Raw genomic sequence first — 17,026 nt, 5'->3', positions numbered from 1 at the left:
ACCCTTTCCTGAGTAAAGCACCGAAGAATACTTTCCAAGCTTTTGTGTAAAAAAACGTGTGTTTTATTCAAAACAACAAACTCTGATGTATAGCCACAAGACCATTAACATAAAAATGTAGGATGTGTGATATTAGTATGTGTTACTGTATTATCACAGTTACTAAGTGCCAAAATGATACGCAGTTATTAAGGTCAGAAAAAACAACGCTGAGATAATGCAGTTATCTGTAGGTCGCATGGAGGTTTGGCTGACTGCCTCAGGAGTATAGGCTGGGGCGCATAGCTCAGTAAGAAAGTGCTTGATGCTATGTGTGCCTGAGGTCCTAGGTCAATCCCCTAGGGTAGAGGGGAGGAAGGGAGGGGAGACAGGATGATGAGCCAGGTGAACAGTGGTTCAAGACCCAGGAGGGATGCTCATTGGTCTTCTCTCCTTATCTCCTTACCATCGGGCACCTTCTGAATGTTTCCTTGCATTTCAGTGTGTTGGCTTCTTTTTTTTTTGGATAATGACACTGAACTCTTACTTTGTTGACTGTCTTACACCGACTAGTGTCCTTTCGCTGTGTCTCCATCATTCTCCGAGGTCTTCCCTTATGTACATGCATATATATTACTTTAGGGTATGACTATGACTTTAAGGCTGTCGGGAAAATTCTTCCATTTTTGTAGTCAAACATGCTTCTGTTTTTATCTGTGTAGAAAATAAATTTTTTATGAAAAAACCCTTGGGGGGGGAAGAAAAAGGTATTAAAATGTAACTTTTTCTGTAACAATGAAACTTCAGTGTAATTAAAGAGGGCAAATATTGTTTAGGAGAGGGAACTGGGCATCCTACTACCCTAAAATTCATTTGAAATTTATCTTTCCATCCTTTAAAGCAGAAATTGGAAATACAATAAATGCTAATTTCATGCTCCATAATATTTGATTAGTCTGATATTTCCTATCCAATATCTTCACTGAAGGAAATGTTACATTATAAATAGTTATGGGCTTTTTTTTTTTTTGGGCACAGGTGAAAGATGTCATGAAAGATGTCATGTCAGACCTGCAGCAGACAAACAGTGAGAAGATCCTGCTGAGTTGGGTGCGTCAGACCACCAGGCCCTACAGCCAAGTGAACGTCCTCAATTTCACCACCAGCTGGACCGATGGGCTCGCCTTCAATGCTGTGCTCCACCGGCACAAGTGAGATGCCCTTTGACCTAAAAACCTCTACCTCCTTTGCGTTCCCTCCTTCCCCATCCTCTGTCTCCGCTGCCTCACTGCGCATGCTCTGTAAAACACAGAGGAAAGCGATGCAATAGGAGGTCACCCATTGGCCGTTCCGTTAGGACTTCCGGGCTACAGTGCAAAGCCCGAGATTTCTCCTACACATTTGTAAATTTAAAAATGTAAGATAATTGGCAGAGTTCAGTCCCACCCATTTAGCCCTAACCAGTAATGTATACAGAGACTTGTGTTTAAGCCTTTGTTCTTCTAGCAGAAGGGAAACTCTGTGTATCGTGTTAACCACATATACGAAGAGCCACACAATTTCCTCATGAAATCTTATCACCAGGGTTCTAACTTGTATATAAGAATATGATGCAAAAAATAGCAGTTACATCCCAGAAGAATAAGCATCCTGAAATAACTTTCTAATAAGAAATCAAGATGATGAATGCGCTGCTATAAAATGTAGCGGGATAATAATAGGTTGCATGTGAAAGTGCCAACCTTTGACTGTGCTAGATGTGTGAGAATGTTTCATCCTGGAAGCTTTAAGAGCTGAGGAAGTGCCAGGCGGTAGTGGTGCACTCAGGAGGCAGAGGTAGGCGGATCTCTGGGAGTTCAAGGCCAGCCTGGTCTATAGAGTGAGTTCCAGGACAGCCAGGGCTGCACAGAGAAACCCCGTCTCAAAAAACAAAACAAAACAGACAAACAAAAGAGCAGAGTAAGCACTCTCTTGTGTAAATTGACCTGATAACCATTTCGCTGATATTTCAAATTAACAGGAAGTGTGGGACAGTTGTTTAACTATGTGTTAGAATGTGCCTTGCCACGCAGTCTCCAGATAAATTCTGCTTGCATCTAAGATTAAATGCCAAAGGCGGGGAAATTATATTATGTTTCATCGCTATTAAGCATTATTAATTTTCTCATTTAATTCCCTAAATGTTCTTGCCTATTATATACAAATGAAACACACTTTTCTACACTTACTTCATATGTCTTAGGAAGTTCGTATCTGTACACTGTAGATTTGGGTTTCTTTGTTTCTTCATTCTGCTTTTTTATCTTTCTGGTAGGCTGTTAGACGGTGAAGTACTTACAGCTGAGTTTAGAATATCCTTAAACAATGACAACCTTTCCTCTTTTATTCTTCGTCTGCCGTGGCTCTTCGTACCATGTTGATTCAAATTAGTGATATTGACAAGAATGTTTTGCTCTTGATAACAAAGGCTTTTAATATTCTCCCACAAGGCTGATGTTTTCTGTAGTTTATTTTGTGATACTTTGAACTTGTTTGTATGGGGTTAAAGACCCATTCCCTCCCATCTTCTCCCGCTCTTTTATCATCCTGAGGATGCTGCCCTGTACTGCTGAGAAACCATTACATTTATCTAGTGCATTTTGCGTTTATCAGCTCATTGCTTCAGCAAGTATTTGTAAAGTGGCTTCTTGTACTAGACACAAAGATACAGCAGGAACAAAACAGACAGTCATCCCAGTTCCATCCAACTGGAGACAGCCATTAATTTAAAAATAAATGTAAGCTGTAGGCAGGGATTGCGGTGCACACATGAACCCGGAACATGGGAAATAGAAGATCAGGAGTTCAGAGTCATCCTCTGCCACATAACTATCTTGAAGCAAGGATGGGCTACATGCTGAAGATCGTGTCTCAGAAAAAGTGTGTGTGTGTGTGTGCGCGTGCGCGCGCGCGTGTGTGGCTGGGAAACTCTAAATCACACAGTATATAGAAATGGTAGGCGTGCTAAAGAAAAATACACTAGGTAAGAGGCATCTGTCCGGTACGTGGGAGTCCAGTGGCAGAGAGGAAGTGCCAGAAAGCAGGGAGTTGGGGGAGGCCAGTCTCAGAGTAGGTCTAAGATACAAGAGTGCAGTGCAAAGCAAATGAACAACTTTTAGCTTTGACGAGCTTGGGTGCTGGAAGAAAGACAAGATGCAAGAGAAACGCTAGTTCTCACGGACGAGGGTTAGTGCAAGGGCACTGACGCCCACAGCATCTCTGTGATTAGAAGAGTTCAAGTACACTTGCAGCCTTGCTTTCTGTCTGCTCCCGTTAGCCTCTTTTGGTGAGCAGAGGCACCAAGTCGGCCCGGAACTTGCTGTGTAGACGAGGCTGGCCTCTTATTTGTAACTCCCTCTTAGCCCCTTGAGCACTGTGCACCTCCAGGACCAGAACCTTTGCCTGATGTAGAACTTAGCCCCTTAACATCTGTGGTTGTACTAATCCGTGTATTTAGGCTCATTTTTTACCACTTGGTCTGAGTTTATTTCTCTTACTGTTAATGTGCCATTTTATTTCCTGTCTTCTCGATATTGATAGGTTTCCTCTACGCATAGTGTACTGTTTGGGAAATATTACATATTCAATCCTCCAGGAATCTTAGAGTGTCTTACTTATTATTATCATATCTGTTAATTGCTTTATGATTTCATGTATTTTATAAACGTTTGAGATATGAAAGATACAATTTAAAATAGCACCCATAAATTTAAAAAAAATCTGAATTTAAAATGTGACAGTGTGGATATCATTTCTCTTTATCTTTACTGAATTTTGTTTATGTGGTAATTTCAGACCCGATCTCTTCAGCTGGGACCGAGTGGTCAAAATGTCCCCAATTGAGAGGCTTGAACATGCTTTTAGCAAGGCCCATACTTACCTGGGAATTGAAAAGCTGTTAGACCCGGAAGGTAAGGTCTAGAATATACTGCTGAACTGGATTCTGCTTTATAATTTCGAATCTTGAGAAGCGATGCTGTTTTCATTTTTAGAATGTATTGTGACGATTAAAGAATCTTTATTTTTAGATATAAGCCATTTCATTGCATTTTTGTGTTTATTTTCTTTTTTACCTTTGTGTGTGTGTGTGTGTGTGTGTGTGTGCATGTATGAATCAGAGGACCCTCCCACACGCCACTTTATTGCTGATATTTTCCTTTGGAACTTCAGTGTGCAGGATCCTTAGGCAGTGGGTTAACTATTTCACTGGATAATAGTTAAATTGTATCAAATAGCATAGAAAAACTTTTAGGAATCTACTTGTTATACAAACAATTCAGTGTTGGTTTAGTTTCTTAAAATGCATGGATGTGTGAGCATTTGCATAGGGCTTGAAGACTCAGCTGAAACCTTAGGCTTGAATTCCATTCAGTCTGTAGAGTGAATAGAGCCTGTGTCATATTTTAAATGGGAAGTTGTATAGCTTCCCTTTGAGTGCTTTGAGACAGTTTTTTCCTGCGCTATTTCCTCCTGAAGGCATGGTTTTAATATGTAGCTCAGGCCGCCTGCCTCAGCTCTCAAGAGCCGGGACTGCAGGTTTACGTCATCATGTCCAGTTTATGGAAGACTGTTACAAACTGGAGGTTGAATAACTCTTCTCTGTTGTCTTATATTTTGTGATTTGAAATAGCAATTTACTGAAACACAGTGTTAGAGCGTTTATTAAGGAGGGGTTGTTTCTGGGTGCGAGGGGCAGTTACTTTTTACCCAACATTGAGCAGCCAGTTCACAGATTTTGCACACCTGAGTCATCCTTTCTTTTCCTTTTAGATGTTGCTGTGCAGCTCCCTGACAAGAAATCCATAATTATGTATTTAACGTCTCTGTTTGAAGTGCTTCCTCAGCAAGTCACCATAGATGCCATCCGAGAGGTGGAGACACTCCCAAGAAAGTACAAGAAAGAATGTGACGAGGAAGAAATTAATATACCGGTACTGGACCACTTTTCTTGGAATTCTTGACTTCCCCATTTGTTTTCTCCTGGGCACTGCGTCATAATTTCTTGACATCCACGTTTATTCTAAGTGTGGGTCTTTTTTTAGTTAGCAGGCTGTTCCCCTTATGTGTAACTCCGCCAAATTGGTTAAACGGGGAAGTATTTTGTTTCTTGAGACGGGTTGCAGTTAGGGTCTGAAGCTGTTGGGCATGGCGCTGCATGCCAGGCTAAGAGCTGCGCTTTGCTGTTAATTGGCTGCTGAGGGGTGGGGTTTAAACCACAGTAGTGGTGGAGAGGCCCCGTCACAAGCCATGGCATATGGTTGTCAGGTGTGATAAATGGTGTCTCTCATGGCATCCCAGTTTGTTGTTGTTACGTAATAATTTTCTTTTTGTCTGGGGGCTGTTAATAAAGAACTTTTCCCCATTATCTTTCCATTAAGAACTCTCAAAATATAAACTCTCTGAAAATATAAAAGCGTTCTTTAGGAGAGGCAGTCTACCATAAATTACTCACCAAATTTTCCATAAGTGGGCTAATCGTTTTTCATTGGAGTATACATGAGATTTTCCTAAGGAGATATGAATAACGGATTTTTTTTTCTTCCTCATTATCCCGCCTTGACTCAACCCACATTTCAACTGTTGGTAATTTTTCTCTAAAATGCTTGTCTTCTTTATTCATAAAAGGAAGACTCTTTGTTCAGATATGGAAAGTCACACACACATTTTAGTGCTGAAGTCCACATAGGAGCTACGGAGATGGCTTGGTCATTAAAGGGTTTGCTCTTCAAGCATGAGGACCCGAGTTAGGATGCCCCGTGTGCATGTATTCATTGGGTTTGGTGGTAACCCTGTAAGGGTAGTACTGGGAGGCAGGTCAGGTGGTGCTCATTAGCCAGCCAGCCTAGGTGAATCCATGAGCTCAGGTTCAATGAGAGATGTGGTCTGAATAATATAAGGTGGAGAGCAACTGGAGAATATACCTGGTACCAGACTGGCGACCGCATACAATGATAAAGAGGGCTGAGATTTCAAATTTGTTAAGAAGTGCATTTTGGAGGAGAAAGAGTGTGTTGGCCTTAGAGCTTAGATTTCAACCTCTGGAACTTTTGTGTATGGGGTCAGTGACTCAGCCTCTTAGCCACTGTGGTTAATTTAACCCCGTGGTAAAGACACACACTGAATGAGCACTCCGTAAGCCCGTCCACCTATCACTATAATAACATTTCCCTCTGCATTTGTTTTGACATTCTCATTTTTCAAATTCCCCCCTCTTTTTTAAGTTATTTAATTCTCCAGTTATGCTAATCATCTTAAACATAGTATCTTTCTCCAACACTTCTATGAGACTTAGATAATTTGTTCTTTTAGATTTTGGATGGCATGTCCTAATCATTTGTATTTGCATCCATTTCAAAAATAACATAAGTTCTAGAAAAATGGAAAAAAAAAATTTTTTTTTCTTGAGGAGGAAGAGGGCAGAGATGGGCCTGATTGCGAATCCAGGTATCCAGGTTTTTTTTTTTTTTTTTTTTTTTTTTTTTTTAGTTTTGACCACCAAATAATGCAGAAGAAAAACCCTTAACTCCAGTAAATGATCGACTTTGCCCCTGGTCATGTGGAGTCTCTTCAGCCGCTTTAACGATGCATCCTATTGGGTCACTCATGGCGTTCTGGGTTTCCCTCTTCATTTCTCTTCTTGCTTTTAGAGTCATTGCTTTATCGGACTGATTTCTTCTTGCGAGAAAGAAAAGCCATTTCGATTCTCAGTGTTACGGCTGTTCTCTCAAAAAGCCGCCCAGATGGCTCAGTGGGTGAATGTGCTTGTGCCGAAGGTTGATGGGGTCCGAGGTTGATCTCCAGAACTCACATCGTGGTAGAAGGCGGAGAAACCACTTTCATTTAGGGTGCAAGGGGACATGGGAAGAAGTGCAGAATCCATTTTCTGTTTGTCTGCAAATAAGCATGTTAACTCTTACCTCCGCACCTGTATGTTTTTATTGCTAACTTAGAGGTTGAGTTATATTGAGGACACAAAATGGCATTATGTCTTAACTCTCTCCTCATTGACTGACAGCCAGCCTCCTTTGTGGCTCTCATTTCTTCCACACATGCTGAGTACTATTAGGTGGTCTGTAAGTAATGCCTGAGTCCCCCTTTCAAAATGAGCCAGTTGAAAATCTGTTTTCAAATTAATGGCCGCTGAGTGTTTACACGTTGAGTCTACCTTGCCCCACTCCCTCGTGGATGCTGGTACCTACACAGAGGACGTTCCTAGTTTTACATGCTAGACGTTTGCTCCTAAATTACCTTTAGAGATAGCTTGAAGCTACGATTTCAGGGTTCTACGTTGAGAACTTAGCTTCCTTTCTTTCCTATGTCTTGGCATCATCTGTCTCTTAATGTGTTTTGACTTTGACTGGTTTGCTTAACTTCTGTAACTCTTGAACAGGTTCCTTTGATTTCTCTAAAGCAGCTTTTATTTTGGGCTCTAACCTAATCTTTTAATGTTAAATTAATACCTCTTACGCTATAACTTGCAGTCGGAGTGGGCCTTTCTTCCCTTATTCTTATGTATGTTAGATTCTGTGTGAAGGGTCTTCTACCTATATGGCCCCTGAGTAAGTCTCCTCTCTTTCCTCAGTTTAAACAAAGCCTTTAAAGGACGACTTCGCTCATTAACCCATTAAGATTCCTCTCCGGGTGTCCACATTGTTCCTCTGAATCTTGCCATCTTAGTATTTTGATGAGCTATGTGAAGAATTTTAAATTGTGACTTAAGAGCACTGAGAAGACAGAGAAGGATTTCAGGCAGGGTTTCCTGTGGGTGTGGCCACATGACAAGGATCATTCTCTCTGCCATCTGCAAAATGGATTGGGATGTAGGACTGTGGGTGCCAAGAGTTAGCAAGCTGTTGTAGTCCAGAGGAGGGACATAGGTGGCTGGAGATGTGGAAGGATTTGAGCTGAACTTTGACGGTAGGTACCTTGCAGATTAAACATGGCGGGTGGGGTGAGAGAGAGAGAGAGAGAGAGAGAGAGAGAGAGAGAGAGAGAGAGAGAGAGAGAAACCAAGTCTGTCACCCAGGTTTCTGACTGGTACTTAGGTGCATGGGGCCCGAGGGGGACAAAGTTGTGGGGTAAAACATTGGAGCATTTAAATGTGGATATGAATTGACGTGTCTTATAGAAACCGGAGGTGTTAGAGCTGTTGGAGGTTTGAAAAGGCTTTTACTAGAAGTGTGGCATCTGCAGGCTACAGATTAATTTTTTAGAATCTAGTGGAGACGTAGAGATATCGCTCAGTCAAAGTATATAAAGAGAAATGAAAAGGCAGTTTCAGAAGGGTCACCGCTTTCAAATGGGCAGGGCCACTGAGCTGGGAGGGACCCTTGTACTCTGCTCCTGGGAAGAGCTGGGGAAGTCAGGAGGGGCAGCGCTAGAGGAGGCCACTGAGCACCCTGTGGGAGAAACATGTGATGGCTGCTTGGTGTGTGCTGTTCTGGCATAGCTGTTGTCAGAGGTGTGTTAATTGGTCTGTTAATTGTATGGTCACCCTAAAAGTACGACTGGAGAAATGGATTTGCCAACTTGTCAGGCCTTTGCGGGCAAACGTTGAGGCAGTATTGAAACGGAATGTTAAGAAACACTAGTGGTTATGTATGTGGGCATGCCTCACATACTCTTAATTCATGTACGTGTGGAATAGTTTATTTAAAAAAATGTATTAGAGGATCAAGCATGGGGCGAGAGACCATAAGGTCTTAAAGAGAAACTAATTTACAAAGAGATTGGCAGAATTTTCTTCTACAAGCCTTAACCCCCAAACCTCAAATGTAGCAGCACATAAAGGGTTGTTGTCCCCAAAAAAGGACACACACAAAATCCTGTCACTACCACAGGTTGTAGGTGCTCCGTTGTTTACTGTTTAACATGCAATGCTAGAATGTGGGGTCATGGGAGAATTTTAGCCAAGGGTCAAATCAGAGTTCCTGGCTCGCTTTTCCTGTAAATTGCAACCATTGTTCAAGGGTCAGCATGTTTTCTGTGCCCCATCAAAATTCTCTATTTCGTGAAGGCAAATAGTGCCCCTTTATGGGAGCACTGGCATTTAGAACTTACTGGAGAGCCATTTATTTTTGTTCAGCAACGACTCATGTGGGCTATTTTTCTCTCCCCGATTCCATGTTAGAATCTCCTCAAATGTGGGACTCAGGGGGGTACTCTATTTTGTATTTCTCAGTGTCTTACTGCACCCACATAAGTGCCCTTTGATTAACTCATGCTTTGCTCACTCAGCTCCTGGGAACGGAATGGTCTCCTGAGACTGCTCCCTGCTTGGTTTTTCCAGACAGTGTGAGTGGGACGAACCCCTGCGTCTTCACAATTGCTGTGGGTTTGTTTCCACAGAGTGCAGTGCTGGCGGAGGAAGGCCAGAGTCCCCGAGCTGAGACCCCCAGCACCGTCACCGAGATGGACATGGATCTGGACAGCTACCAGATAGCTCTAGAGGAAGTGCTGACGTGGCTTCTATCTGCGGAGGACACGTTCCAGGAGCAAGATGCCATTTCTGATGACGTTGAAGAAGTCAAAGAGCAGTTTGCTACCCATGAAGTAACGATCTGTAGCTGAGAGCAGCATCTATCTTTCTGGGGTGGTGCCTGAGTTAGGGGTGGGTGGGCTGAGGTCCTGATCGGCTGGCCGTTTCCTGGATTCTGTTCTATAAAAAGGTCATGATGTAGTGAGTGCCTGTGCTCTTTAAATGGGCTCGGGTAGGAAACTGGAGTGGATGATGGACCGTTCACGGGAATCAGATTGCAGACGTCAATCTGATGTCAACTTGTGTGTGTGTGTGTGTTTTAGAACTGTTGATGGTCATCAGTACATATTGATTTTCCTTTTTGAAGTGTTTAGCTGTAGGTTGAAAAATCAAAATGACCAACTGGTCTCCCAAACCATTAGGTTTCTGATGCTACCCGGAAAGCATCAGGATTCTTATTTGTTAAGCCAGTGTTGTATCTAGTGTTCCTACACAATTTTATGCAAGGGGAGCTGGTCTCCCCAACCATTAGGTTTCCGATGCTACCTGAAAAGCATCAGGATTTTTATTTGTTAAGCTAGTGTTGTATCTAGTGTTCCTACGCAATTTTATGCAAGGGAAGCTGTTTGCTACTTAAACGTACAGTCATGGTTTTAACTGTCTGGGGAATTCTCTTTGGTTAAGCAAGTTTTTATTTAGGGAGTGTGTGCGTGGAAGTTTGATGCGTTACTTGACATTTGGGATTGAAAAGAGTAGAAATGGCAATGTTCCACAAGAAGTTCATCTTGTGTTCCTAATTCCACCTTTGTGATGGATTAACAACACAATCAGCATTTACTTACAAGAGGTGACTGAGCGGTGAAGGCTCTTGCTGCAAAGCCCTGACAACCCACATTCTTGTCCTGAGGCACCCTTGATGGACAGGGAGATCCTACCTTTCACAAGTTGTCTTGGGATCCCACCCTGCCCTCCCTCCCCTACATAACATGGGAGCTCTCTCTCTCTGACACACACACACACACACACACACACACACACACACACACACGTAAAAGTTTTAAAAGCAAGAATTATCATCTGTAACATAGCTTTTTTTTTTTTTTTTTTTTTTTTTTTAAATCTAGCTTTCTTCTGAGTGCTTGATGCTCATTTGTCCTTTTGGAGAGCTTAATACATTCCGCCAGGCTCCTTTATCTTTGCTGTCTGTGGGTTACGTTCTCTGTGGCATTGCTACTGAGGTTATGTATTAGCAGTTTATTTTCTATGTCTTTGCAACAAGTGCCTCTTCACCAATCACCGCCATGTTCTCTGCTAGACCTTTATGATGGAGTTGACGGCCCACCAGAGCAGTGTGGGGAGCGTCCTGCAGGCTGGCAACCAACTCATGACCCAAGGCACTCTGTCGGAGGAGGAGGAGTTTGAGATCCAGGAACAGATGACCTTGCTGAATGCCAGATGGGAGGCCCTGCGGGTGGAGAGCATGGAGAGGCAGTCCCGGTGAGTGGAACCCAAGAAACAAGAGCCTGACCCAGAGACCGCATCGCACAGCTGAGCTCAAGTATGGAGGTCTATGGGCCTGTGAATACGATCAGTACAGAGCTAACCCTGCAATGTTCTGACTTCTCTCCGTGAGTGCTGTCACTAGAATGTTCAGGACCTCTGTTTTCCTCTTTGATATGTTAGTCAAGCCAGAGGAGAAAGTTGGAATGCGGGAGGTGGTGGTAAGAAGGGAAAAATATATTTTGCATAAATGATACCATAGCTTTATTTCTGTCGTGGCGATAAAATACCATGATAGAAAGCAACTTAAGGGAGAAAGGGTTTATCTTAGCTGACAGTTCCAGGTTATGGTCTCTCCATTTTGGGGACATCACAGTGGCAAGAGCTTGAAGTAAGTGTTCACAGCACTCCCACAATCAGAAGCAAGAGGAGTTAATGATTGCACCCATGCTTACTGCTCAGCTACCTTCCTTTACCCTCCCACAGTCCCGGGCCACACCCATGGAGTGGTGCTGTCTGCTTTCAGATGGGCCTTCCCATTTTGAACGGGGTGATCAATTCAGTCCCCATAGACATGGGCGCAGACTGACGTCATCTAGAGAGCCCCTCACGTGGTTCTAGGCTGTACTGAGTGCACAGTTCAGACTGACCGCCACAGATGGCTGTTTCTCTGCAGTAGCATCAAAATCAGCAAGGAATTGCTGGGAGATGACTACAGCACAGTGTGGCATGGACCTATACCATTCAGTGTTCTGTCACATTCTTATCCTATGGCCACATTGTCTCTCACATTCCGTTGCCGTTTCCCCCAACTTAACGGGCAGGAATCCCCGAGTGTGGGGTCAGTGATTCTCCTATGGTTACACGGAGTTGATATTTATATTCTTGGGCTGCATTTAATGGGTTCCAGTTATGACTATGGTAAACGTTGACCCCCTTAGTCTCTACAGTGATGGATTCTCTGCTGCTTGAATGGTTAGGTTAGACAAGGGTGCCTTCTCTGGCTCCCACTTCCCTGGGTCCCAGAGCGGGTGCCTCTGCCAGGGAACAAGCTGGAGGGACTAATGTTCTGTCCCCGTGGCCAGGCTGCACGACGTACTGACGAGACTGCAGAAGAAGCAGCTGCAGCAGCTCTCGGGCTGGCTGACCCTCACCGAAGAGCGCATTCAGAAGATGGAAAGCGTCCCACTGGGTGATGACCTGCCATCCCTGCAAAAGCTCCTGGAAGAGCATAAAGTAAACTTGCCTCTTGTTTCTCCTCTACCTGGCCGCGCATGAAGGCGGCACCATGTCCTCCTGGGGCCTGATGGCTTCTCCCAATATGGAGTTGGGATACTTCAGTGGTTTTTTTGTTTTTTTAATTCCTTATTCATCTTTCCTTCAGGAGCTTATAGTGGTGTTTGCGGGAAGGTGACATTTCTGGGCCAGGGTGGAAAGGGACAGCTTTGCACAGATGTCTGTGTCTTCTTCTGAAAGTGTATGGCACATTTGGCAAGGGTGGTTTTGGACTCAGAAGTGCATGAGAACCTGGGTGTATGGTCATCAGTGTAGAGTGTGGGCAGTGGAGCAAATTGGAAGGTGTATCTAGATCTAATCCTGGGAGGAGAACCGTTGCCTCTTCTCACAAGGGTGTGGGCTCTGTGTGAGGAACCAAAATATAGTGGACAGTGTAACCTGCTTCCAAGATCAGAGGTTCAGTTTTCACAAGTAAAAACAGGGAAGAGAAACACTTTTCCTCCAAGAAATTTATTGATCAATAAAACATCTAGATAAGCAATTAATAAAGCTTTAGGGTTAAACGCTAGCCAAGAGGCATTTCACGACACCATTTCTAGTGTTTAAACACTAGAAGGAAGAGGATACATGCTCTTGGTTGCTCTCTTGGGGAGATAATCAGAATAGCTTCTATGAATCCTATAGCCTTTCCCTCATCTCACACCTTCTAGAACTAGAGATAATGACCTCTGAGCCTTTCTGTTTAAGCTCACAACTCTGGACTTTTAGATTCACCAGCTCTGCTTTTGTTACACTTATGTTTTTGAGTCAGTGTTTCATTCTGTACTCCTAGCTTGGTCATAGATCCTTCTGCCTCTGCCGCTTGAGTGCTGGGTTAACCACACGTGAGAACATTTTTGTCTTTTTTCCTAGAGCAGACTTAAGCTTCCCTTCTCTCGTTATTGCTTCCCTTCCTCCTTCTCCTCTTTTGTTTTGGGGCAGAATTAGGACTGAAGATGGCACATACATTGCAACCACTTTTGACGCCGCACTTTCAGACGCTGGTTCACAATGGAGGGTACATGTGTGTTCAGGCTCCTTTCTTTAGAAAAGCTCTGAGCGTGATGATTGGGAATGGCCATACAATGGCTCATTAGCTTTCCTTCATTACTGTTGACGGTGAGGAAGAGCACACATCATAGTCCATCTTGTTTCTTTTTTCTCCCAGAGTTTGCAGAGCGACCTTGAAGCTGAACAGATAAAGGTGAATTCCCTAACCCACATGGTGGTAATCGTTGATGAAAACAGCGGGGGCAGCGCCACAGCTGCTCTGGAAGATCAGCTCCAGGTAAGGACCCTGAGCCCAACAGGCAGGACCACCCCAGCCATCTTCTGTCTACCTACTCGCTCCTCCTAGGCAGCCTCATGGACACCAGGAGACTCTGTTAGCCATCCTTCTGTTACTGTAGTGAAGTTCCCGCTGCGGGGCTACTTTGTGACGAAAGAAGTTTTCTTAGCTCAGGGTTTTGGAGGCTCCCAGTCCATGCCTGACACACATTCTCCCCTGGCTCTATCCCAAGGGAATAGGAGCTCGTGTATGTCTGTGTGTTGTCTCTCCCGGACTTCGCCAAACCATCAGGGTTTAATCACGGTGGGACCACCTACCTGCGTGCCCAGATTTAATCTAGCTAAAATAAAAACCAAACAAAAAGCCACCAAAACCCAGAACAAATCCCATCCTCAAACTAAACTTCGGCCCTCCGGATACTATTCATGAAAGACTTTGGTCATTAAAACTTTTGAATTCAGGGTGGGGTGGGGTAGACGCGGTATACGAAGCATGACACCCGCCTTTGGGTGTACTTCCCAGTTGCGGCTCCATGTTACATGGGTTACAGATTTGGCCAGGCATTCCTTCGCTCATTCCAGCCCTTGCAGTGAAGGCCCGAGACTGTTATTCAGCCGACCTGTGCATATTGTTAACAAAAGTGGAAAGCACAGGAAGTCATTGAAGTGATCCATGGGCTTCCCTGTGTAAGGTCACATGAAGATCTTGTGAACGCAAACATAGCCTGGAAAGTTTGAAGAATAGAAAGTAAAATGTGGATTGTGGTTGTAGCGCAGGGATTGAATGCTTGCCAAGTGCACACAGGTCTCCGGATTTGTCTCCACAAAGTGCAAATAAAATAAAATAAAAAGAAACCACAGACACATATACCCAATTTGAAAATATATTGCGTTCCCACACAAACCCCTCAGTGAAGTAGGAACAGGATTGGTATTTGTTTTTCTCAGCTCTGAATAATTTAAATAATTATATTCTGTGCAAGCTACTCTTTTTCTCATATACACCCTTAAAAGTATTTTTCATGCCAGTGGTAATCCCAGCACTTGGGAGGCAGGGGCAGGTGGGTCTCTATGAGTTTGAGGCCAGCCTGGTCTACAAAGCGACACAGAGAATCCCTGTCTCAGAAAAAGAAAAAATAAACGTATTTTTCATGAGCTGGTGCTTTATAACAAGGAACGATGGTAGTCATGGAGCGATTGTGCCTCTTGGCTGTTGTGATGGAGACTGGCTTCTCCCTTTCCTAGAAACTGGGAGAGCGCTGGACTGCTGTGTGTCGCTGGACAGAAGAGCGCTGGAGCAGGTTGCAGGAAATCAGTGTCCTGTGGCAGGAATTATTGGAAGAACAGGTATGGCACAAAACTGCTGTCCCCCAAGGACAAATCACAGCGACGAGGAGCCCATCATTTCATTACAGCTGTGGAACATGGCTGCCCTCCTCCCTTCCTTTGGAAGGACATAATTTCAAGTAATTTTGAAAAAGTTTACTGAAGTTTGCAAATACCCCTTGAAAATTAAAACAAACAAGCAGACAAACCGTAAAAGCAAAGGGGAAAAAGCAAGTTATTTTGACTACTTATATCACTTGAGGCTTTAAATTGACCGTCCATTCAATACTGATTGCCGCACAGTTTTGGTTGGCTCCACTATTTATTTATTTCATTCTTAGACTCACTGTGTAGCTAAAGATGCCCTTGAGTTCCTGATTCTCTTGTCTCCAACCTGTTCATGCTGGGATTACGGGCCTGGTGCACTATACCTGCTTCCTGTGTACTATAGAGTGAAGTCAGGGCTTTGTACGTAGCCACGCACCCCGCCAACTAAGCGATACTTACAGTTCCCTGTTTATTATTTTGAAAGTCAAATTTCTCTCAGTATTAAATCCACTTATGCATCTTATCCATTATGATCATGGTACTCGACAGTAGTAATCGTTTAATCCGGGCTCATTATTCGTACTGTTAGTGCTGAGACCTGCATCTTTTTTCCTTTTTATTTATTTATTTATTCTTATTTTACATATCGATCCCAGTTCTCTCTCCCTCCCTCCCTGCTTGCCTCCTGAGCACCCTCGCATCCCAACCCCCCCCCCCACTCCACAGGGAGGGTGATGCCTTCCACAAGGGGTCAACAAAATCTGCCTATAGGCTAAGGGAGTATCCCTCCATGTGGCATGTGCTCCTTTGTACACCAGGGATACATCCTGGTCCCGCCGTCAGAGGTCCCTTGTGCCCAGGCCTCCTAACTGAGACCCATGTTCAGGGGGTCTGGGTCCTGCACCATTCTTAACTTAGTTTTCATATTATAGTTACTACTGGGTTTCCATTGAGTGACCCATTTCAATGTGCACCAACACAATTCCCAATGTGTAGCTTGTGCTCAGTAAACAACTGGTAGAAGAATACATTATGAAATGTATAATCTTCCCCGGACTTTTAGCAGCATATGGGCTGAAATTAACAGGAAAATATTTTCTAGCATGGCCCTTGAGTGAACACTCAGTAGCAATATGATGAAAAGCTGTCTGTGCAGTTTTCCTCTTAGAGTGGGGGCCCTTTGCCCACCTTTCATCTTTCCACAAAAGGCGATCAAACGGAATATAAAGAAGTAAAAATTCTCTCCCCGGTACCAAACACTTGTAGTCTAGAAAATAAGCAGACCCCAATGTTCCCGCAGTGCCCATCTCGACTCTTAAATACATTACACTTCTATCCAGCAAGAGCAGCTCTATTCTCTGCATGGGGATCAGGAACCAGACAGGTGAGATTTTGTGGCTTTCCCTGTGTAGGGGCTGATAGTACATTTTAAAGACTGTGTTACAAAACTTGTCCAAACCTAAACGATTAATCAGCGAGGTAGCCACTGCTTTCCTCCTCTTTCTCTTCTTCCCTTTCTTTCTGTTAATTAAGGACAACATAATGGATATCTCAATGAGGCTCAGTTGCTTAGTATGAGCGCTTGCTTAGTATGCATGAAACTCTGGGTCAAATCTTTACTTATTCATAATGTGGGTGATGTGGTATTGTCATCCCAGCCATGTGGAGATCAAGGCAGGAGGGCCAGAAGCTCAAGTTTATACTCAGCAATGTAGCAGACACACACCAAAAGAAGGCTCATGCAATAGACTGTAATGCTCTTTCTTACATGTGGATGTTGCACGTTAGCAATGTGCACATTAACCTGGAACTTTATGTTCAGGTCAAGGTGTCCTATATGACAGCTAAATATTATTGGCGTCAGTTATTCTCAAGGAAAAAAAGTAGTGTGGCCCTGATTTGTGTATTGTTTGCTTGTCTCTTGTCAACTCGACACCAGCTGGAGTTCCAGGGAAGAGGGACCTCAGTTGAGTCAATGCCTCCCTCCATCAGATTGGTCTGTTGGCAAGTGTGTGGGGGCGTTTTCTTGATCAGTGGTTGATGTGGGAGGGCCCAGCTCATTGTGGGTGGTGCCTCCCCTGCTCAGGTGGTCCT

General features: G+C 43.8%; 1 protein-coding gene across 1 annotated transcript in view; it reads left to right on the top strand.

Moving 5' to 3' along the window:
* The window catches only part of Utrn (utrophin), a 456,941-nt gene that overhangs the window by 112,338 nt on the left and 327,577 nt on the right, over nt 1–17,026 (top strand). The window contains exons 7-14 of the mRNA XM_051206176.1: nt 1,018–1,190; nt 3,814–3,929; nt 4,789–4,949; nt 9,367–9,570; nt 10,812–10,993; nt 12,082–12,232; nt 13,440–13,559; nt 14,804–14,905. Of these exons, the coding sequence (XP_051062133.1) occupies nt 1,018–1,190; nt 3,814–3,929; nt 4,789–4,949; nt 9,367–9,570; nt 10,812–10,993; nt 12,082–12,232; nt 13,440–13,559; nt 14,804–14,905 (1,209 nt within the window). The remainder of the gene's footprint in view (nt 1–1,017; nt 1,191–3,813; nt 3,930–4,788; nt 4,950–9,366; nt 9,571–10,811; nt 10,994–12,081; nt 12,233–13,439; nt 13,560–14,803; nt 14,906–17,026) is intronic.

Source organism: Phodopus roborovskii, unplaced genomic scaffold (assembly GCF_943737965.1).
Source record: "Phodopus roborovskii unplaced genomic scaffold, PHOROB, whole genome shotgun sequence".
In the NCBI taxonomy this organism is placed as follows: Eukaryota; Metazoa; Chordata; class Mammalia; order Rodentia; family Cricetidae; genus Phodopus; species Phodopus roborovskii.
Note: the sequence above shows the minus strand (reverse complement) of the source record. Positions and strands in the feature narration are given on the sequence as shown.